Source organism: Elephantulus edwardii, unplaced genomic scaffold, assembly GCF_000299155.1.
Source record: "Elephantulus edwardii isolate Elephantulus edwardi_28Jun2011 unplaced genomic scaffold, EleEdw1.0 scaffold00059, whole genome shotgun sequence".
Lineage (NCBI taxonomy): Eukaryota > Metazoa > Chordata > Mammalia > Macroscelidea > Macroscelididae > Elephantulus > Elephantulus edwardii.
This window is the reverse complement of record NW_006399809.1, coordinates 14,855,896-14,879,611: the sequence shown is the minus strand read 5'-3', so window position 1 is coordinate 14,879,611 and position 23,716 is coordinate 14,855,896. Positions and strand designations below refer to the sequence as shown.

The window sequence follows — 23,716 nt, the reverse complement described above, 5'->3', positions numbered from 1 at the left end:
AGCAGGTGCTTCAGGTCCTCTTCAGTTTCAGCAAGCAGGGTTGTGTCATCTGCATAACGCAGATTGTTGATAAATCGTCCACCAATCTTGACCCCATATTTCTCCTCATAGAGCCCAGCCTCCTGGATAATCTGTTCTACATATAGGTTGAAAAGGTATGGAGACAGGATGCATCCCTGGCATACGCCCTTCCCAATTTTGAACCATTTAGTGTTCCCTTGCTCTGTTCTGATGACTGCCTCCTGGTCCAAGTATAGGTTTCGCATTAGCACAATGCAAGGAGCTGGAGTCAGAAAATAAAAATGGCCAAACTGGTTCAGCGTTTCTTAAGCTGAAAAAACTGTAGAATAAATTTAAGCCTCGAGTTACAACACTTAAGGATGATTTGGGCAGAATATTAAATGATCCAGGAAACATTAAAAGAAGATATCTTTCTATCTTTCGTATACAGAATAATTGTACCAAAAGGAATTGGTGGACACAGAAGCATTTCATGAAACAATGAAACAGTATATGAGCAGGTGTCTGTGATGATGAAGGAAGAAGTTCAAGCTACTCTGAAAGAACTGGCAAAAAACAAGGCCTCAGGAATTAAAGCATACTGATTGACATATTTCAACAAACAGATGCTGCCCTGGATATGCTCCAGGTTGTGCCAAGAAATATGGAGGACAACCACCTGGCCAAGTGACTGGAAGAGATCTATATTTGTTCGAAAGTAAGGTGGCCCAACAGAGTGTGGAAATTATTGAACAATATAATTGTTATCACATGCAAGCAAGATTCTGCTGAAGATTATCCAAAAATGACTTGAACATCACATCAACAGAGAACTGCCTGAAGAGCAGGCTGAATTTAGAAGAGGCTGTGACACTAGAGATATTATAGCTAATGTCAGATGGCTCTTGGTTGAAAGCAAAGAGTACCAGAGGAATGTCTATCTGTTTTTCATTGACCATGCAAAAACATTTGACTGTGTGGATCACAAGAAACTGTGGCTGATTCTGAAAAGAATGGGAATCCCAGAACACTTGATTGTGTTTATGTGAAACTTATACTTGGGCCTGGAGGCAGTCATCAGAAGAAAGCAAGGAAAGACTGCATGGTTCAAAACACACCCTTTATGTTTTAAATTTATGCTTGAATGTTTTCCTTACTTTGATTAAACTTAAAGCCCATTTTAATTACTTGTGTAAACTAATAATGAAAATAACTAAAGGCCTATAATTTGAAAAATGAAAAAAAATCAAGTTATCTTGGAAGTGGGTTCTGATGAGCATCTTTGCATTGGGGAAATCTGCTGTCAGCAACCTCTCCAGAGTACTGAGGAACAACAATGTCAATCTGGAGACTAAGTTGTGCCTGTTCCAGGACACAGTCTTCCCAAGTACTTGCTATACATAAGCAAGCTGGAAAATGACTAGGGACGACAGAAGAAGAATGGATGCCTTTGAGTTGTGGTGCTGGACTGCTGGGAGAACAAGTAGGTTCATCCTAGATAGGCTGAAACCAGGCTGTTCCTTGGAGACAAGAATTTGAAGCTTCATCTGACATACTTTGGGCATATTGCAAGTAGGGACCTGTCCCTGGAAGGGACAGCACAAGAGAGGAAGACCCTCAATGGGATGGATTGATTCAGAGACTGGGGTGATGGTGGTAAATGTGTCAGAGGCAGTAAGGTTGGCACAGAGTGGAGCAGAGTTCAGAGCTTTTGTACATAGGGTCTCTGTGAGTTGCAAGTGACTCGACGACACATAAAAACAACAACAACAGAAGCAAAACGGCTTGTTTCCGTTTTTAAAAGATAGATTTTTCCTTTTTTTTTTATTTTTCCTTCTCTCATTTCCTGCTTACCTTCCCTCCCACCCCCAAATGAGAATCTCTTCAATTAAAAATCAAAAGTGGATCCACAATCCCATTCACATACGAATCTTGGAATCATGGGTGGAACCCAATCTTTCCCCTTGAGTAAACACCAATGCCCACTACCACTTATTAAAAGATTCTACTTATTCCCTCATAGCAATCACCTGGACCCACAGGAGTCTAAGTGTGAGGAATACTATAGAGAAACAGGCTGAGCGTGGATATGTCCTTTCATTGTTACCTAGCTAGTCTACTACATTTTGACAGTCTGTTAGATTTTTGACAGATCTACTGGATTTTATAGAGTTGGCACCAAAAACCACATGAACAAAGAAAAACCTGCAGATTCCCCAAAGTACAGTTTGTAATCATGAAAAAGCAAAGATCAAATAGTTCATGAATTTTGACTGGTTGATTTTCTATACATGACTTCATCCTGATGTTATTTGTGGAAGTTGCAGATGGGTTGACAGGGGCCTTATGAGAGGCTTTGGACATCAGGAGTACAGCTTCTCACAGAAGAACCCATACTTAGAAGCATTATCCCTTCCAGACATTTTTAAAGCACTTGTTCCTCACAATTTAATTCACTCTCACAAGAAGAGATAAAATTACTAGTGTAATTGCTTGAGACGATAGAGGCTAAGCATACCCAGGGGGTAGTGGGAGTATGAATGTATATGTGTGTGGGAATGTGTGTGTAATATGTGTATTCATAAATTAAAATTGAACATTTGGTTTTCAATTATAATAACTGTTAATAAAGATGATGCACTCATACACCAAAAAGAGTGATTCAGATAGCTTATTTTTAAGATGCTTCTTATACTTGAGATTCTAGATCTTCTAATGGTTCTGGTTTATGTTTCAGCACGTGAATATTTTGACCAATGTTAAGGATCTCATTACATTTTCACTTAACCAAAGTCTCACTTCAAATATTTCTTATTTGTGTCTAAACATTCATTGTTATTATCATTTTTTAATATGTGTAATCATTTTAAAGCCTTTTAAAAATAACTCTTTCATTGGCAATCTTTCTGAAGTATTGGCATCATGCCTCACTGTATTGAAGAAATATCCATGCCAAATACCAAAACATGACATGGATTTTTCACTTGATCTGCAGATTGGCATTAGGGAGGAAAATTTTGGTGTACTTTTATGTTAACTAAATGCCATATCTACTTCAATTTTCTAATATGCTACTGTAATTGACTTTAAGAATACAGTCATTTGTGTAGAAGAATAGTCTCTAAAATACTAAGAATTATTTTAATACTTAAATGAGCACAAAACACAAATGCCTGTTGTTATTTCTGTTGAGTTGGAACCAACTCATAACTGACACCCCGGTGGGTTTTCTGAGACGGTAAATCATACAGAGGGGAGATTGCTCACCTTTCTCTGATGGAGAAATTGATGGATTTGGACCACATGCTGTTGGACTGATGGTTCACCTTCTCACACCACGAGGCCACCACAATGAAACAAAAAATGCCTACTTTTGTGCAACTGACCTTTCCTTGTAAACTCCAAAGGTTTTCCTCATTGAGTCCAAAAAAGCAAGTTGGAAATATATCTAGGTTACAATTTTGTCTTTTCCCCATTATTGAAACACAAAGTCAATTTTGGATGTTTCTGTAGTTGAGGGCTTTGTAGTAACCAGTGGCTTGTAATGCTTGAGTGATTTGGGGTAGGAAGCTATCTTTATAATCTTTGATGTCTTTTGAAAGGACATTCAAGATAATTTTAAAATCATTAGTTTCTTTACTAATTTCCCTACTGGCAACTCTAACGGATCAACAGAGTGAAAAAATCTTGATTATCCAAATCCTAAGTAAGGGATCATGGTAATGAGTGGAAGGTTTTCTAGTGTATTAGCTAAGTACTACTTTAGTTATCGAATATGCTAGGGAGTCTGCACTTTGGCTTACAGAATGAAACACAGAGTCTAGAATGGAGAAATGTGGTGAGAAAAGGCATGCCATCCTTTATAAGTTTCTGTATTAATTCTTTGTCAATCCAGACTGCGGTGCAGCTGCCAAGAGAGTGGAGGCACCAGGAAGCCTCACAGCAGGGCAATTTCCCAGAACAAGGGAGGCAGAGCTGTGTCCTCTGCACTGTCAGCCCCAGCCTGACACATTGGGTTCAGTTTGGGGTTCTCTACTTAGTTGCATGAAATTTTAAGTGTTTAAAATTGGAACTCATTCAAAGGAGAGTGGTCAGGATGGAGAGAAAACTTGAGACCATGTTTATATGAGGAAGAGCTGGAGGAACTGGAGATGTTTATTCTGGAAAAGAGGGTACAGAATTGCTGTCTTTACAGATATAGTGGGTTGTCATGGAGATGAGAGGTCAGATTTATTCTGCATGGCTCTGGAGGGTAGAATGAGGGTCAATGGGGTAGATGCTGGCTCAGTTAAGAAATATCTTTGTGCTGGTTCCACATGTCCTTAAAAGGCGTGAACTTCATTTTAAAAAAAAAAAGACAATTGTAGGTATTGTAGATATCTGTGCCTAGGCAGACGGCTGGTGTCATGTAAAGGATCTTAGGAAACTCCAGAGCAGTCAGGAGAATCCTTTCAACTTGAGATCGTAGTCTATAACTTTCTTTTCCCAAAACATGCCTGTTTACCAAGCACAGTGCTGGGGTGTGAAGGACCCAGGAACTCTTGTGGAGAAGCCAGACATACAAATAGAGACTCCAGCATAGACTGAGAAGTAGAGTGCACCAAGTAGAAGAGCCCTGGAGAGGACCCAGGAGCGCGATTCTGGGAATGACAATGCCTGCGTTAGGTTGGTCTATTCTGCAATGGCCCTCGAGCACAAAGTCTGTTAGTGTCTTCCTTTACAGTTTCACTCTGTTTTTCATCATACTGTGGTCCAGGTGTAACCAGTCTCTGGGTTTAGCTGGAATCACACTGATGCTAGCATTCTAAATTCCACTGATGTTTTTGCATTGTGCTGTCATACAGCCTTCAGACTCCCAGCCACAGAGCTTTCAAGCTCCTATAAAAATCTTACCCAGTATCTGTGCAGCCCTGTAAGAGACCTAAAGAGAACTCCTAAGCTGACCCATCTTGTTCTCTCTACTCTCCCTTTCCTGTTGAGTTCCTGGTGTTGATAATGACCTGTCGACACCTGAAGCCTGCGAGGTGCCAGCTCCCATGCCAGCCCTGCTGGGATTGTTGCCCATCCTGACGATGCTGAAATCCTCACTGAACATTCCTATTTCCTGACTGGCAGCCTCACTTGTGCCAAACTGCTCTTCTCCATGTCCTCTTTCATCCTGGCTGTGCCGTTCCTGACAAAGGTGAAGGGAATGAATAGCCAGCTCTCTCACTTTGTGTCCCTTTTTGTCACCTGGATCATGAGGAGAGGCTAGGGACAACATTGTGTTTCCACAGATCACCCTGGAAGTAAGTTCTTTCAGTTTTTGGCTAAACCTACAAGTAATCTGATTGTGGAGCCTCCAGCTGAACGAGCTATCAGTACTTTGGTCTCCATTCTAGTTTTCCCCTAGTGTGTCTGAAGCTCTTCCTATCCTACCCAGCTCTCCTTTAGTACAAAGACATGGCAAAACAAACTACCGTCTTCATGCTTCACCCGCCCCATCATTAGACATAACCCCACCTGAGATTGCGGTAATTATTAACATTTCTTTTCTAACTGGCACAGGGTGAAAATCTTTTTATATATCTTCTTTAATCACTTGAACACTTGGAAGTATGAATTCTTAGCATTTCATTAGTAGATGAGGATGGGATTTGAAGGGATTAAGTAGCTTGCTCAAAGGTCTAACAACAGAAAACTCTAGAATTAAAAACAGGGCTGGTGTGGTAATGTTCTAGACACCAAGTTCCCAACAGCTCCTCATTTCTTAAGGCCAACATCTGTATACTTTGGTTAACACTAAAGGGCCTGCTCTGAACTTTGTCATCTTGGTCTAAATTAAAAAATTGGCTTTTTCACCCAGGGCTGGGAAGAAACTGTGGATGCTGCTATTTCTCACCTCCTGAAAACCTGCCTGTCGAAGAGTTCAAAGGAGCAGGCGTTGAACCTCAGCAGCCTACTCAGCATCCCCAAAGACACGAGCCGGCTGAAGAAACATATCACCTTGCTCTGCGATAGATTAGCCAAAGGTGGACGCCTCTGCTTAAGTACGGATGCTGCGGTCCCACAGACCATGGTCATGCCGGGTGAGTGCTGCTTTCATGTCCCCAACACAATTGTACTTTTCCCACATTGAAGGAATGTACCTGTGGTTGTGTTTGGGGTTTAAATTTCACTAGTGTGATGACAGCCAAGAAGATTGCTTTCACGTTTCCCCTCAGATATCCCAAGGTAACCACTTAGATAAATATTCCCTGGGTATTTGCTTACTAGACATTTCTTAAATGGCATGTCTTCCCCCCTCCAATCCCCACCTTCCAGCTTTTAAATATATGAATCATTTTGTTTTGTTTCTTGCCAATAAAAAGCAGATTAGAGGCAATATTTTAAGGAAAAGTTCTATTAAATATGATCTCGCAACATCACGTTTCACATGACAGGCCAAAATGTGGTCCAGATGAGTCCCCTTCCTTCTCCTGTTTGCTTGGACCATAGTCATCAGGAAAGGGGTGAAGAGGAGAAGGCTGTGGACCAGGAGACGTGATGTCTGTATGGTCCAGGATGGAGAGAAATCCATGACAGTCAGGGGCCTCCAGGTCAGCCCATCTCAGAGCTGGAGGAGCAGCTATGATGCACAATTGATATATGGGTGACAGGCCCAAACCCTGCTGCCCTCTTCTCAGCCTTTCTCCCTATGGCAGCAGCAGGGACTGTAAAGGAAATGATTGTGTGAAAGGACCCAGCAGCAGCAGCCATGTCTTCCTGAGCCAAAACTCTTAGTGTGGGAAGCAGAGTGGTTGGCTTTTCTTTCTTCTCACGTCCCTTTCCTACACCCCACATGCTGTTCCTCCTGCTGCTGCTTCCTTCACCCCTCCTCCCTCAGCATTCCTAGAAGTAAAAAGGAAAGCAAGTGAAATCCTGAAAAGATAAACACAAAGAAGGGGTAGCATATTGCTGGAGTCACTCAGTCAGACCAAGCTTCTGTGGCTCACTCACGTGACCCTGGGTGTGTTCCTTAGCTTTCCACAGATTTTGTTTCTTCTTTTACAGAGGGAGTTGGAGAATGCCTATTTGTTTGCTAGGTTTGCTGCTACTTGGAAAGGACCTAGCCCAACACTTGAAACAGAGATCCTTTCAAATATTTACACTGTTATTACCATAGTTATGGGTCTATGTAAATAGAATTCAGCCTCTAAATTTAGAGGTAGGAAAGTAGTTGGTTTAGAAGCCAAGGGACTCGATATTATTATTTGAAATATCTCTTTACAGTAATTATACACACATAGAAGTTATTTGTTATCCTGAAAGAATATTTCTAATTTGACATTTTGCAATAGAAGTGAATTAGACCTGGTTTAACATTATTTAGACCTTCATCTCACCCTTGTAATGTTCTCCTAACTGTACCGATAGTGTCCACACATTCCTCTTCTGTCTTCTTCTTTGAGATAAGTATTTGGAATTAATAAGGGAGTACATGAAAACGTACTTATTATAATTGGCACCCAGCACATGGTGTTCCCTCAGGCCTGCCAATAGAAAAGATAATGGCTATGTGAAGAATGAGAACAAATATACAAAAGAGGATGTATGAAAACAGGTGGCATTGGCTTGTCAATTGGAAGGTAAATCTTTTAATTCAGGCTGCAACAGCCTTGGATTCTTGGATTCAGGCTCCTGCGTGGGCCTCTTTGACTACAACCATTGGCAGTCCAGTGGCAAGACACACAGAGGGAACAGATACTCTGTTAGTCATTCCTGCTATGTGTTGTTTTTATTGTTGTTGTTATGTGCCACCGAGTCTCCTGTGACTCATAGAGACCCTATGTACAACTCTCTCAACCCTGCTCTATCCTGTGCCAACCTTACTGTCTCTGACACACCTACTTCCATTACCCCAGTCACTGAGTCAATCCATCCCATCGAGGGTCTTCCTCTCTTGTGCTGTCCCTCCACCCTCGCAAGCATGATGTCCCTCTACAAGGACTGGTCCTTCCTTGCAACATGGCCAAAGTATGTCATATGGCTTCAAAATCCTTGCCTCCAAGGAGTGGCCTGGTTTCACCCTCTTTAGGATGAACCTGTTTGTTCTCCTAACAGTCTATGTTATATTCAATATTCTTCTCCAGCACCACAGTTCTCTTCTATCATCCCTAGTCATTGCCTAGCTTTCTGATGCATAGTTTGTAATTGCAAAGACCATGGCCTGGATCAGGCGTGCCTTAGTCTCCAGACTGATATTGCTGCTCTTCAGTATGCTAGAGATGCCCCTGACAGCAGACAAATCACTATCTTTATAAGTAAATTGAGCCTATGTCAATCTCTCAGATATAAAACAGGTTAGCCTTCAAAGCAGATTTTTTGTTAGTATGTGTAAGGGGAATGGGGAAGGACCATTGGTGGCTTAGTGGTAAGGAGTTGTACTGCCAAACCTAAGGCACAAGGTTCAAATCCACCAGCTGCTCTGGGAAGGTGGTCAATCTCCTCTCATGTGATTTACTACCTCTGAAAACCCTCTGGAGGTTGAGCTATGGCTTAGTTCTGTTTCAGTGGTACTTAATAACAAAAGGGGGATGAATGCAATTACAAAATTATGTTTTTCTTTATCTCCTAAAAAGAATCCCAAATAATTAACAATATCCCTTTTATTTATTTTTATGACAATTCTATATTATTAAGTAATGTTCTTTTGTCTGGAATGGTTTTTGTGTAACTTTATTTTCCTGTTTCTTTTTTAACCACTACCTTAGCTTTAACTTTCTTATTTAATAAAAACCAAAAAAGTAGTTTTAAAAAAACAATAAAGGGAAGGGGAGGAAAGAAGGAAGAAAAATATGTTCACAAACCAGGAGTCTACCAACCGGGGCTATGCCTCGGTTTTCATGACGTCAGAGTTCATGCCACATAGATCCACAGAGATCTGGAGACATCTCCGTGGAGGTCGCGGCTCTGGGTGGTTGTGTCTCACTCTCAGTCCTCACTCCTTGCTTTTTACTCACTGACTCAGTTACCGAGTGACTTTCTCTCTTTCCCTCATCTGATCATGATAGCAAAAAAAAATGGCTAATTATATTCATTTGTTGCTGCAGAGGCTAGGCCTAGAGTCCAAATCTCCTGGGCCACTCCACTTCCCTCTGTGCCATCTAGACCACAATGGTCCGCACATGTATCTAGCTCGATGCTCTTCCTGTGGCAGTCAGCCTCCACCTGGCCTTTTCATTGAGAATGGCCTAGTAGTAGAGGAAAAAAGAGTAGAAATAGCTCTATACAGTCACTCCTCTTTGCCATAAGGAACATCTTAAACACTTATTCCCTAATTTTTTCTTTTTTTGGTGGGGGCATAGATAGCAAGTTTATTTGGTGAGTGCTGCTGGCAAGCATTATCCAAGAGATATGAGATGGGAAATATTCTGTGATAGCCGAGGAGGCTTTCAGGGCTACATGTGGTCTCACATAGGAAAAGGCACAGGGCTCTGGGGACACAGGAAGAGCTGCCATCAGCAAGGACGACTCTTCATAGTTAATACAACCATTGCTGTCCTCATGCCCTGCCACCAGCATCTCTACTTCTTCCTCTGTCATCTTCTCACCCAGTGTCACAAGGACATGCTAGACTTCAGTGCCCATGAGTGTCATACCCTTCCTTGTCAAACCCCTGAAGGCCTTTAACATAGTCTTCTTGGGTGCCCTGGTCCTTGTTCTCAGCCATGGTCTGCAGCATGGGCAGGACGTGTTCCAAATCCAGGACCATCACATTCTTTTCACGACTCATAGGGTTTCCCAGGACCTTGAGCACCTCGGCATTGGTGGGGTTCTGGCCCAGGGCCCTCATTATGTCCCCATACTGGCTGTAGAGGATCTTTCCATCACCTGTTCAGTCAGACAGCTGGAAGGCGTCCTTAAACTCTGCCGTCTGATTCTTGGTAAAGTCACACACATCTTAGTGGTCAGGTATTGGTACTTAATTCTTACATCAGTATTGGTGAATAATAGTATTGTCACAGAGATAATGGAAAATATTGTGAGTTATTTCTTCTTTGGATGAGTAATTATACAATTTGTATTAGTTTAGCTTTAATAGTTGACTCAGAAAATGTAGGGGTAAAAGGACAGATGAGAGCGGAGGAGATTTCAGGAAATAGAGACAGAGAAGCATTTTTAAGAAACATTATCTTCTTCAAAGAACTGGATGGGAATTTAGAAATCATCTTACTCACTTTTCTTATATAACAGCTGAGGTAACTAAGGCCTGGGAAGGCGAAGTGACTTAGTCGGTATTAACAAGCAAGAGTATGTGTCATTTTACCATTTTCCTTATTAAATTGCAGATGAATAAACATCTCAGAATAAAAACCCCCTTGGTCTTTTCTAGCCTGGTGACTTTATGAGCCCAAAACTTTGGATATACCTCTTTTTTTTTTTTCTCCTGAAAGACTATGATGACAGCTTCCTCTCTGGTGTCCAGAGTCTGAAAGATTTTCCCACTGGAAATTACCTGATGGACTTATTTGTCTAACATTTCCCCTTTTTACCTTCCTCAGCATTCAGATTCTTCGGGTCACTTTACCTTCCTCTAGAATTATTTTTATTTCAGAGTTGTCATAATTGCATTTCTTCTTGTCTGTGGCTCTAGATTTACATCTTTCTGCCAGGGAATATTGCTTGTAAAGGATTTGCTTTCATTGGTGAGCTTTTCTCTGAAAGTTGATTCCTGAAAGTGTTTGCTTTCTTGTGTGACTGTTACCTGCTTTATCTTCAGTGATACTTTGACCTGAGGGACTTGCCTTAGAGTGCTGGGTTTCCCTTTTGTGACTTTTGTATTTAAGACAGCATATCTCCTCCCATAGAGATTTACAGCATCATAAACCTCCTGGCAGGTCTCTATGAGTTGTACATGCTGCAAAGGCATTGATTCATCTTTGGTTTTCCTTATTTGTTGTCAATTTTCAGACGCTTCTGAAGCAATTGAAAATGTTCTGGGTTGGGGTCAGGTACACCATAGTCCTTATAGTGACATCTTTGCTCTTTAGTGTATTAAGGGAGCCCAAGAGAACAAATTGTCTGTTTTCTTGACTGTTGTTTCCATGAGAGTGTTGATTATGGATCCAAGTAAGATGAAATCTTGCATAACTTGAATGATTTTTCCATTTATCATAATTTTGTTTAGTATCCAATTGTGAGAATTTTTGTTTTCTTAATATTAGATGGAATTTGTACTATAAGCTATACTCTTTTTAGCTTTGTCACTAAATGCTTCAAATCTGAATTATAAATTTTATTGGGGAAGAACCTTCACCCCTATTTTGTATTTAAGCATTTAGATAAAGGTGTTAACCCTGACTGACCTCATGTTCTAGTACGTAATTTCAAACAAAGAGGAGAGGACAAGATGTATTAATTTAAAACTGTTGAGATCTCATCAATTGTTTGGGGTAAAAACCAGTTTCATTCCTTAACTCATGCCATGTGCTTCAATATATTTAAAATGATTAAGGGTTTTAAATGTTAATAAGGAAAAATCAGAGAAACAGAGACACAAATCACAAAAATACAGAATACACATATATGAAAGTATGAGAGGCCTTTCTAAGGAAGTCTACCATGAAGAAAACAGAGAAACTGGCCAAGCTTCAGCTATGAAATACCTAATCCATAGGCTAGAAATCAAAGTATCAAATTAACGGTAATTATTGCTAGGTGGTAGAATTGCAAACTATGTAAGAATTTTCTACTTTTTATCTTCCACCTATTTTGTACATCCTCCTAAAAAATAACATGTGTAACTTTTGTAAAATGTAACTGTTAACAGCAAATACCAGTAAGAGAGCTTCTTTTAATTCTGTCAAAAATTATGGTAAGAAAAGGAGGGTCAAGTTCATAAATTATAGAAATGATTGACTTTTCTTTTTCTTGAAAGGAAACAAGCTTTTAAAGGCCAATGACCATATGTTTATGTGACTTGTTTGTATTTCAGTTCTGATAAACTAACTTAAGTCCTTAAAAAATGTGCACAGCTTGTTTTATGGAGTCTGTCTCCTTCCCATCTCCTCATGGATCGTAGGCCAAATTATGGAGTCATTGATCTCAGAATATTTTTTTTTCTTTCTCTCTTAGTTGCCAAAGTCTTCGTAACTGCTACATCTGGCAAACATTTTATGTATAACCCACCTGGCCATTTTACAGAATTTTATATTGAGAGTTCTGTCTTTTTTTTAAAATTAGTTTTCATATAATAATTCTTTATATTATGTTTCATTCATATACTTTGTGTTTTATACACTTTCATTTACCTTGTGTTTTATACAGTAATTCTCATGCATTGTGTTTTATAAAATCAATCACCATTGGACCTTGCCCATCATTACCCTGTCTTTTTGCCCGGATCCTTCCCATTTGCTTCCCCCCACCTCCCTCCACACACCAATCTGTGATTTCCCCCCTACCTGTCCTCACCTCTCTTGAGATACTTTCATTCTTTGCCTCTGTTTCCCTGCTAGAACCTGTTTCTGCCTCTCTTAGACTTGTCTTTTCCAATGGTCTTTGTAGCTTCTTGTTTTTCTTCCTATTTTTTTTTTCTCTTTAATTTTTTTTCTTCCTATTTCTTGACTAGTAGTGTTCCATCTTCATACTCCCTTGGGCATACTTTTTCCCAGTTTACTCCCTGACTTCTAGTACTTCTTACATTGCACCTTTCTGTCTGGCATCTCTTTGAAGATTCAGATTCAAACAGAGAAGCTCAAATTTTTAACATGTCTGCACTAGTATACGACAAGCCTGCCTAGTTCCACTCATTGGAGTGGAATTCCTCTCCTCCTGTGTATCTGATCTCACTGAATGATGTTACCTAATGCTCAACCAGGAACCTCAGAAACACCTTTGACTTTGTTTCCTTCAAAATCCATGGTCAGCCAACAAAATCTGATGTTCACTAAGATGCATTAATTTTCTGGACAGTTGTTATTATTGTTCTTGATTGTCTTTGAGTCGAGCACGACTCATAATGATCCTATGAAAAGAAGGCCTTAAGCCTTTCTATAACTATTGACATTTATCAAAGTTCATAGAGTTTCCAGAGGCATGTGGTTTAAGAAGTGGATGCCACTCCTGCTTACAATTCTGGACAGTGGGGATGCTAATTCAATTATATACATATACTAAAAGTTATCAAATTGTACACTTTAAATATGGCATTTACACTGTCGAATTTGCTTTGATAAAGCTGTTTTTTAAAAGGTATTTGAGTTACATTGGTTACTGATATAATCAGAAAGTGTTTACCTTGTGTCTCAGGCATGATATTTTATAAAGACTTAAAAATCTGTGAAATTTATTAATCTCTTTTCAGCATCCACACTGCTGTTATCTTACTTAACACCTTTACCTCCTCTTTAGATCGTTAACTTGTATTGAGCCAAAATTTATGTACAGAAGCATTGTTTTAACAATAGAAATCTGATGGCAGTATATATGCTGGATGGAAGGGATATGAAAGATAAGGGAGACAACAGAAGAGTTGGTCCAAGTGTTAGCTGCTGTTGGTGAAAACGGAAAGTTGGTAAGAAAATTTTTCTTTTGATTGATAAGGTGTTTCCTTTAAAAAAAAAAAGGTGTTTCCTTTCAAACACAATACGTTTGTGATGATGAAGGTGCATCCAAGAAGACATATGTCAGCAACTGGATATGCTGAGTTCTAACCTGTGGGAAAGATTGAAGCTGAAAATGTAGATTTTAATATCTTCAGCTTAACTCCAAAACCAAATCCATGACTGTTGAGGCATTTCCAATTCATTTGACCCTCTCTCAAGATTTTTTTGGAGTCTAAATATTTACTAGAGGAAACTGCCTGCCCATCTTTCTCCCTTGGATCACTTAGTGGATTTGAACTGTTGACCTTCCTGTTAGCAGCCCAATATATTTGGACTCTGCCATAATGAGCTCTTATTCCTCGGCTTAGAGGTTATCATAAAAGTCTTGCAATTGATTGAACTGGTAAGGAAATAATGACACCTGGGATGGGAACACTGCATTTGGAACTTAGTGCAGAGCTATCAATTGGGTGTGCATATAAAAAGTGCTCCATATAGAAGAGTGAATTTCAAAGAACTCTAAAGCAAGGTGGTGGTGTTTTTAGCAACAATAGCAGGAGGTCATGTAATGATCTGTCCTGTAACTGAAAGAAACGAAGTAGGAAGATACATAGAAGAAAAAGTAAGACATTGTCTAAGTGTGTGTATGTATTTATTTATTTCCTTTTTACTCTTTACAAAAAGCTACTTAGACATGTTTAGGTCAAAGATTGGTGGCAAAATGAAAAGTATTGAGATGCAACCCTTATACTAAATTTGGAGTTTGGAATATTGATGAACTGAGAGTTAACATTTTAGAAGAAAAAAGATGTGAGAACAAAAATATAAAGTAGAAATATATTGCTTGCTGAAACTGAGGAGGACCTGAAATGCTTGCTGCAGAGGGTCAAGAACTGCAGCCTTCAATATGGATTGAGGCTCAATGTCAAGAAGACAAAGATTCTCACCACTGGACCAATTGGCAGCATCAGGGTGTATGGTGAAGAGATTGAGATTGTTCACAGCTTTGGTCTGCTCGGCTCCACAGTCAACACTGTTGGCACCAGTAGCCAGGAAATAAAAAAACATATTGCAATTTGAAAGTCTGCTGTTAGGGACCTCTCCAGGGTACTGAAGAGCAGTGGTGTCACTCTGGAGACTAAGGTGCGTCTGATACAGGCTATGGTCTTTGCAATTACTTGTTATGCATCAGAGAGTTGGACAATAACTAGGGAAGATAGAAGGAGAATTGATGCCTTTGAGCTGTGGTGCTGGAGAAGAGTATTGAATGTACCCTGGACTGCCAAGAAAACAAACAGATTCATCCTGGAGAGGGTTAAACCAGTCTGCTTCTTGGAGGAAAGGATTCTGGGGCTTCGTCTGACATACTTTGGACATGTTGTAAGGAGGGAGAGGTCCTTGGAGAGGGACATCATGCTTGGTAGGGTGGAGGGACAGCTTAGGGGAGGGGAAGACCCTCTATGAGGCGGATTGATTAAGTGACTGGGGTAATCGGGATGGGTGTGTCAGAGGCAGTGCGATTGGCACAGGATAGAGCAGGGTTTAGGGCTGTTGTACATACAGTCGCTATGAGTTGCAAGAGACTCAACGGCACATAACAACAACAAAAACATATGGAAATGTAGTTGTTGTGTATCATTGAGTCAGCACTGACCCGTAGATGACCCTCTGATGGGTTTTCAGAGGCAGTTAATCTCGTGGGAGGAGATTGTCCATCCTTTTCCCATGAAGCAGCTGGTAGATTCTGTGTTCCTTCAGGATTGCAGCACAACTTCTTGCCACTAGGCCACCAGTGACTTAGGCACATGCCATTGGCATGAGGCACTAGTGCTGCTTCTGGTCAGTGGAGGCATGAGAGAGGGTAGCAGCAAATGAACAGTGGTGAGCATTGGCAGGTGGAGACCACTCAGGAGACCAAAGCTGTGGCAGGCAGCATCTGCACAAAGGAGTGGAACAGAGGTGGCAACAGCCTCAAGTCAGAGTCGAGCAGCAGCAGCAGGACAGACTAGCATCTCAGAAGTGACTAGAGCCCTGAACCACCATATCCAGGGCTGGTGGGAGGAAGGGAGTACTGATTAAGCAAGGCTGAAGTCCAAAGGGGTGGGGAAGAAGTGAATGCTCAAGAAAGTGGATATTGCCAGAGCAGGGCGAGGGCAAAATCAAATCACAGGCACCAAAGTGGGGGGCAAGGAACTAACACTTAATTGGTTACTTTTGTAATGAGCAGTGTAGTTCATTGACTCTTAGGTAAAATGCTTGTCTGTCAGATATTGATCTAAGTTGAACATCTAAATTAAGATGGACTAGGGAGAAGGATTTTCCATCGACCTCCAAAACAACAGGGCTTTGAAAACACCACGCACAATAGAGCACATTTAAATTAGACTAGCAGATTTGGAATTGGAGGCTGAGTCCCCTAGTTGGCAAAGACAGAGGAGGAGGAACAGTTGTAAGCAGACACCAGTTCTTGGAACATGGAAGATGAGAAACATGAATATAAGTAAATTGGATATTGTTAAGAGAGAAATGGGATGCATACAAATTGACATTCTAGGCATTGGAAAAATTAGATGGATTGACATGGTACATTTTTAATTAGACAGTCATGTGATTTACTATGCAGGGAATGAAAAGGTAAGGAAAAATAAGGTCTCATTCATAGTTAAAAAGAGCATTTCCAAATCTGTCTTGAAATACTATGTTGTGACAGGATAATATCCATACACATACTTGGAACACCTGTCAATATCACCATAATTCAAATATATGTACCAACAATTGGAACCAAAGAGGAGGAAATAGATTTCTACCAACTTTTGCAGCCAGTAATAGATTGAACATGGAACCAGGATGCACTAATAATAGTGAGTGACTGGAATGCAAAAGTTGGGAATGGAGAAGAATCAGTACATGGTCTTGGTGACAGAAACAAGGCTGGGGATAAAAGAATAGAATTTTGTCAATGATTTACTCATTGAAAATACCTTTTATAAGAAACAAACTATATACATGAACCGCACCTGATGGTCTGCAGAGGAATCAGATTGACTGAATCTGTGGAAAGATTTGTTGGAGAAGTTCAATGTCATCTGTGAAAACTAGACGACATGCTGATTGTGGAACACCCCATCAACTACTCATATGCAAGTTCAAACTGAAGCTAAAAAAAAAAAAGAAAAGAAGTCAAATTCCCAAGTAGCAAAATTTGACCTTGAGTCTATCCCACCTGAATTTCAAAAACATCTCAGGAACAAATCTGAAGCCTTGAGCACTAATGAGTGAAAGCCAGATAAGCTGTGGGAGGATATCAAGAATTTTATCTAGGAAGAATGCAAAAGGTCATTACAAAGACAAAGAAAGTAGAAAAGACTGAGATGTATATCAGAATAGACTCTGAATATTGCACTAGAGCACTGAGAATCCAACGCAGAGGGAAGAAATCAAGATGTTAAGGAGCTGACAGAAGATTTCAAAGGGCAATACAAAGCAAAGTATTATAATGACATGTGCAAAGAGCTAGAGTCTGAATATCAAAAGGGTTGAACTTGCTTAGCATTTCTTAAACAGAACTGAAGAACAAATTAAATACTTGAGTTGCAATACTTAAGGATGCTATGGGCTGAATGTTAAATGATCCAGGAAGCATTAAAAGAAGATGGGAAAAGAGACACTGTACCAAAAATAACTGGCTGACACAGAAGCATTTAATGAAACAACTTATGCTCCAGAGGCAATGGTGATGATGGAGGAAGTTCAAGCTGCTCTGAAAGAATTGACCAAAAACAAGGCTCCAGGAATTGATGGAATACCAATTGACATATTTCAACAAACAAATGCAGCCCTGGAAGTGCTCACCAGGCTATGCCAAGACATCTGGAGGACAACCTCCTGGCCAACTGACTGGAAGAGATCCATATTTATTCCCATTCCAAAAAAAATCCAATGTTCCAACAGAGTGTGGAAATTATCCAACAATACCACTAGTATCTCACACAAGCAAAATCCTGCTGGAGATTATTCAAAAGTAACTGAAACAGTACATTGGCAAAGAACTACCAGAAATACAAGCTCAGTATAGATAGTAGAGGCCCTGGCTCTCAGGACATTATTGCCAATGTCAGATGGATCTTGGCTGAAAGCAGAGAGTATCAGAGGAATGTCTATCTGTGTTGCATTGACTATGCGGAGTCCTTTTATTGTGTAGATCACAACAAATTGTGGCTAGTTTTGAGAAGAATGAGTATCCTAGAACAACTGATTGTGCTTATGCAAAACCTATACTTGGACCAGGAGGCAGTTATCACAATAGAGCAAGTATACACTGTATGGCTCAAAATAAAAAAAGAAGTGTGTCAGGGATGTGTCCTATCACCATACCTTTTCAATCTGTATGTGGAACAGATAATTTCAGAGGCTGGACTTTATGAGGAGGACCTGTAGCATTTGCTGCAGAGGGTCAAGGACTGTAGTTTGCAATATAGATTGAAACTTGACATCAAGAAAAGGAAGATTCTAACCACTGGGCTAATTGGCAGCATCATGATAGATGGAGAAGTAATTGAGATTGTTAACAATTTCAGCTTGCTTGACTCCACAATCAACACTCTTGGAATCAGAAGTCAGGAAAACAAAAGACAAATTACATGAGGAAAATCTGCTGTCAGAGACCCATCCTGAGTGTTGAAGAGTAAGGATGTCAGTTGAGATACTAAACTGCATCTGATCCATCCCATGGATTTCCCAATTACTTGCTATGCATCAGAGAGCTGGACAGAGAGCAAGATTGACACAAGAGAAATTGATGCCTTTGAGTTGTGATACTGGAGAAGAGTTGGGAACATACCATGGACTGCCAAGAGGACTAACAGATCTGTCTTGAAGAAGGTGAAACCAAGCTACTCCTTGGAGACAAGGATTTTGAGATTCCATCTCACATACTTTGGTTATTTAGCCAGGAGGGACCAGTCTTTGGAGAAGGCTATCATTCTTGGAAGGGTGGAGGGATAGCGCAGGAGTGGAAGACCCTGAATAAGGTGGATTGGCACAGTAACTGGGGTAATAAAGGTAGGTGGGGTCAGAGAAAGTGAGATTGACTCAGGACAGAGCAGGGTTTAGAGCTGTTATGCATTGGCTCACTCACGTAACAACATTTGGAAATTAAAAAAAAAAAAGACAAAGTTTAGTGAAGATCAATTTTAGAGAAATAAAATTTTGTATTCTGTAAGAGATCAAGAAGGGATAAAGAAATGGCGAACTTTACACTGATTTGTAATAGCCTATATGAAGGACCAATTCAGCCATTTATTAAGTGGCCAGCCATTTATCAATTTAGAACCACAATTTTCTCACTTCAAGAATGGATATAATACCTCCTTGGGTTTTTATTTATTTCATTTACGTAACATTTTTTTTTTTTTTAAATTGAAATTGTATCTTGTAAGTAAAGGGGGTATCTAATTATTTAGAAGATGCTCATTGTTTAGGACTCTTTAGAGAGCACATAAATTGAATGGAAGATTGCTGGTATACTTACCAGGGGAGACTATTTGAATCTGGGATTAGCGTTGGATTTGACAAGAGAAGCAATTAGGATCAACTGGAGGGATAGGTCTGCCATCAAAGACCTAACAGAACAACATTCTCCTTGTGTGTACTTAGCAAATACTTGTTGACAGTCAGGCTGACTGGTACCTAATTACAATGTGATGACCAAAGACCAGCTTCTTGGAAATAGGACTGTTAAAACAGGAATAGAATACCAGGGGAGTTTGAGGAATTTCCTTCCCTGCAGATGTTTAAATAATGTGGATACTCAGCAGTCTAAAGATAATTTGGGAAAAACACTGCCTTCAAGCAGGGGCATAAATTAAATGACTTGTAAAAGACATCAGTATTTCTATTTCTTTAATCATGTCAGATGGCCAGATCTTTAAAATGCCCATTTTTGAAACCTTCCGAGTATGAACTTTTCCTCATTTTTCACTATTCTCATAAGAAAACCCTCAATGTGTGTAGTTTTCCGTAACCTTAACAGCTGCATATTTTTGCCGAGAGAGAGAGAATCTTAATCGCTCGAGAGCATCCCTCAGGAAGATATGTACCTCTGAGGCTTTGTATCATATCAATAAATATTTTCCTCAAATATTCTATTGACATTTGGGACTGTTTTGTCTTCAACTGTGAGAATGAAAATGTGATATTTAGCAATTGTTGACTATAAAATTACATTATGAAAACCGCTGGTTCACCACAAACATGTAATAATTTTTTTGCCTCTTAGTCTCTTCCCTCCAACTTTTGCCCCCAACTTCTGCTATCTCAATGAAAGTAGATTTTCAATATAAATTTCATTAGTTTGCTTCAAACTTAGTAATCATGTGGTATTTTTTTCCCCTTCTCTCAACTTGGACTCCCAATTATCTGCTTTCTGAGAGATCTTCAACAATAAGATGAATGATACGTCACTCATGAATATTTTAAGAATTTTACTTTTTGTTTTAAATTTTTCTTAATCTTTTAGGGTACTACATAATTGCTTAAAAGCTGCTTCATTCATCAACCTTATGTGAGAAAGTCATTAAACTTTATATATATCATCTAAAAACCTAAATGTGTTCATAATAAGATTTTTTTTGTTTTATTTTCTATTAGTTTGCTTACATAGTTTGTATACATTGTGTTTCACACTATTCATTCACATCTTGTTTCATACAGTCATTTCTCAGGCACTATGTTTTATAAAATGAGACTATTTACATATAGCTGTGCAGACCTAGAAATTGGGCTTTGTTATAAGAAGTTCTTGCCAGTACAAGTGGCCTCAAATGAGAGTGAAATTTCCTTCAGGGCACTGGATAGCGACATCAGGGCAAGATGGCCTGCTGCTGGTTAAACCTGCATTATTGGATGAGGCCATGTCCATGATGCCAATTGTTTGAAAATCTTTTCACACTAACCATTTCTTAAATCATTCTAATATCTTTATGCAAATAAATGTTTCAACTGTCTAAATTTTCTGACTTTTGTGTGGTATAGATATTTTATAATTAAAAAGTAAAACAAAAAAATGTTCTCCTGTTTTGGGTCGATGCTCATGGGATATAGATAACTGGATTTTAAGGAGTAAACATCTTCATATTCCTCTGTAAAGTTTGTCTCAAATCTAGGCTTTCCCCTCTTTTTTAACTTTTTATTTTAAAAATACTTTTTTTTTCTTTAAAAATAAGTATTTTGGCTAGCCAGACAATTTTTTATTCATTCCAAGTCTGCTTTCTGAGCCACACTCCAGTGTCATGTGGAAAATGTTACCAAAAAAATAATGTGATGTCACTCTGTAGATTTTCGAAGTCATGATTTATGCTAATACCGATAGGCTGGTTTTTATTTAGTACAGGTGTTTTCATGTCGTCCATGCAAAAGCATTTGTGGCATTTGATAAAAATAGACTTGAAGTGACTGCAGTCAGAAAAGCAGCAGCAAGCACGTTGTACTATTGTACTGCTGAGTAGCACCATCCCAGGGGAAAGGCTTCAGTTTACTGACACTGAAATGCAGTGGCAAATATTAAAGGTGCAGGTGCAAGGGCTTTTAATCAGTGTGTGTGACTATGTACTGGTACACATACATTATTAACTGATATTTTAATCTGTTTAAAGAGATAATTTTTTTTACTTACAAAATTAGACAAAACATCCAGATATAATTTTTTCAAAAAAAATTACCATGTTAATTCATGGAAAATTATTTAGCTATTAAATTTTATACTTTGTGCATGCTAGTTTTATTGAAAAATGCATCATGTGGAAAGCTAATGGTGAGACTCCAGCATGAAATTCAGTAAGTACTTCCTACCCCAGGCACAGTGCTAGAACCGGAAGCACAGTGGTGAACTTTACAAACACACCCCTGGTTTCATAGAGCTTACAGGGACACCGTTTCAGACAGTGGAAAGAGCAGCACCAGCAAATGAATCAGGATGGGGGGGAAAGTTACACTAGAATGATACTTGTAAACAACCACGCCTATTGTCTTTCTTTTGATTGATGTCTCTCTTTTCTTAGAGAAATTGAAGGATAGTCTTTCTTTTTATTTGTGAATTTTTTTTTTTTACTCTGGGGATATAACTTTTAGTTTAATCAATTACTCCTAATATTAATTGGGCACTAGAGTTTTTAACGTTTTCTCATCCAAGAATGGCATTCTGTTTTCAGAAAAGAAATGGAAGCAATTCTTGAGAATTTTTCCTAATATGGACATTTGATAAGATATATGTGATAAACATTTGTGCTTTAGACTATCTGCATATTATTTTCATCACACCATTATTGTTTCTTCTCATGTTTGTGTTACATCATCAGCCATCATTAGATGTGTATCTGTGGGCATCAGCTTACTAGACTAACATCCCTGGAGGGCAGAGACTTTGCCATTCATTTCACCAGCTCTAGAATTTAATGCAATTTGAGCATAGAAGATGCTGAACAAATTGATTTGAATGGAATCATTTACCAGAACATTATCTCCCCTTTCTCAGTTCCACATTACTCAGCTTTTCTCTTCAGATTACCACCTCCCAACACAGCATTTCCACCTTCATCTGCCCCTCCGCCTCCGTTTACCCCCCACCTCCACCCCTTATTGCTCTGCCCTGTGGTAAGACTGCTGTCGTTTCTCAGTCGAAAAACTTTTGAATTTTCTCAAAAAAATTGACTTTTCTCCAGCCTCTGTCACTGAAAATGGTTGCTAAAATCAATCCTAAAACAGACCTTCTGCTTTTTGCTCATTTTCACCTGCATCTGCCTCTGCCAAGCTACTTGATTTACACATGATAATCCTTGTCATTTTGCTCAATCTATACCTGTCTCTCCCTAGTACCATGAAGATAATATTATCTAAAGCGAACTCCAATTCCCAGTGGTTTATTTCAACATTTCTTTGTCATTTTATTCAGCTCTAGCCTTTCTCCTCTCTTTGGAAAATTGTAATTGGTCTTGCAATCAAATTCAACCAGTTATCTTTGTCTACAGAGGTTTTTTCCTCCACCTCCATTACTTCTCTAATAGCAACTCCCTCACTGTTCTTCTTGACTGTTTTTTACATGTTAGCAACAGAGATAATCTTTCCATTTCACTCATGAACATTTTCACGCCCCTGGTTTTTATAGATGCTGTTCTTTTGCCTTGAATATTATACTCTATCAAGTCATGCATTACTCCCCAAACACACATTGTAACTCGCCAAAATGTATTTCTCCAATAAAATAACTTACAGGTAACTTTCCTTTAAGTGGCCTTCCATAACCTTCAATCCAAAGGGTCCTCTTGTTCTTTTACAGGCTTTTGGACTTTTTCTTCATTGTATGGTTTACAGTGTTTGTTCACTTGTGGATTTATTTTATTCTTCTTGACTATCCTACCCCCTACCTGTCACTTTGTTGTACTGTGGTTGCTCTGTGGCGTACATGTTTTCTAGGAAATATGAAGTTAAACCACCAACATCAAATGCAAGCAAGAGTCAAGTCACCCATGTTTTATGTTTCAATGGAGCATTTAGACTAGTACAAATGAGGAAGAAAGGCCTGAATTCTCCTTAGAATTAGCCAATGGGAATACGAAGCACCAAAATAGAATATAGTACTGAAAGATAAACCTAGTGGGAGCAAAGTACATAAAATACACAGCAAAACAATGGACCTGAGTATACTGTTTTCAGCTTCCTGTTGATGTTTCAACCAGATTTTCAAAATATTCAGATACATTTTACTTGCATGTGATATTAATGATTTGATTTAATAATTTCCGCATTCTGTTCGATCACCTATTTTTAGAATGGGGATAAGTATAGATCTTGTATCATTCGATTGACCAGGCAAGTATCTACCAAATTTCTTGGCATAGACTAGTGAGCATGTTCTGGGCTGAATCAATTTATTAAAATATACCAGTATACCAATTAGTGTTTCATCAATTCCTGAGGCCTACCTTATTTATTGCCAATGCCTTCAGGGCACCTTGAACTCCTTCCTTCATTACCACTAGCTTGATCATATGCAGCTTCCTGAAATGTTTCAATGTCAACCAATTCTCTTTAGTACAGTAATTGTTTATTCCCTCCACTTTCTTTTGAAGTATCCTGTTGTTGTTGTTGTT

General features: G+C 39.2%; 1 protein-coding gene across 4 annotated transcripts in view; it reads left to right on the top strand.

Moving 5' to 3' along the window:
* The window catches only part of BBS9 (Bardet-Biedl syndrome 9), a 677,588-nt gene that overhangs the window by 566,838 nt on the left and 87,034 nt on the right, over positions 1-23,716 (top strand). For all 4 annotated transcript variants that reach the window (XM_006887603.1, XM_006887602.1, XM_006887601.1 and 1 more), the window contains one exon: positions 5,846-6,068. In XM_006887603.1, coding sequence (XP_006887665.1) covers positions 5,846-6,068 — 223 coding nt within the window. The remainder of the gene's footprint in view (positions 1-5,845; positions 6,069-23,716) is intronic.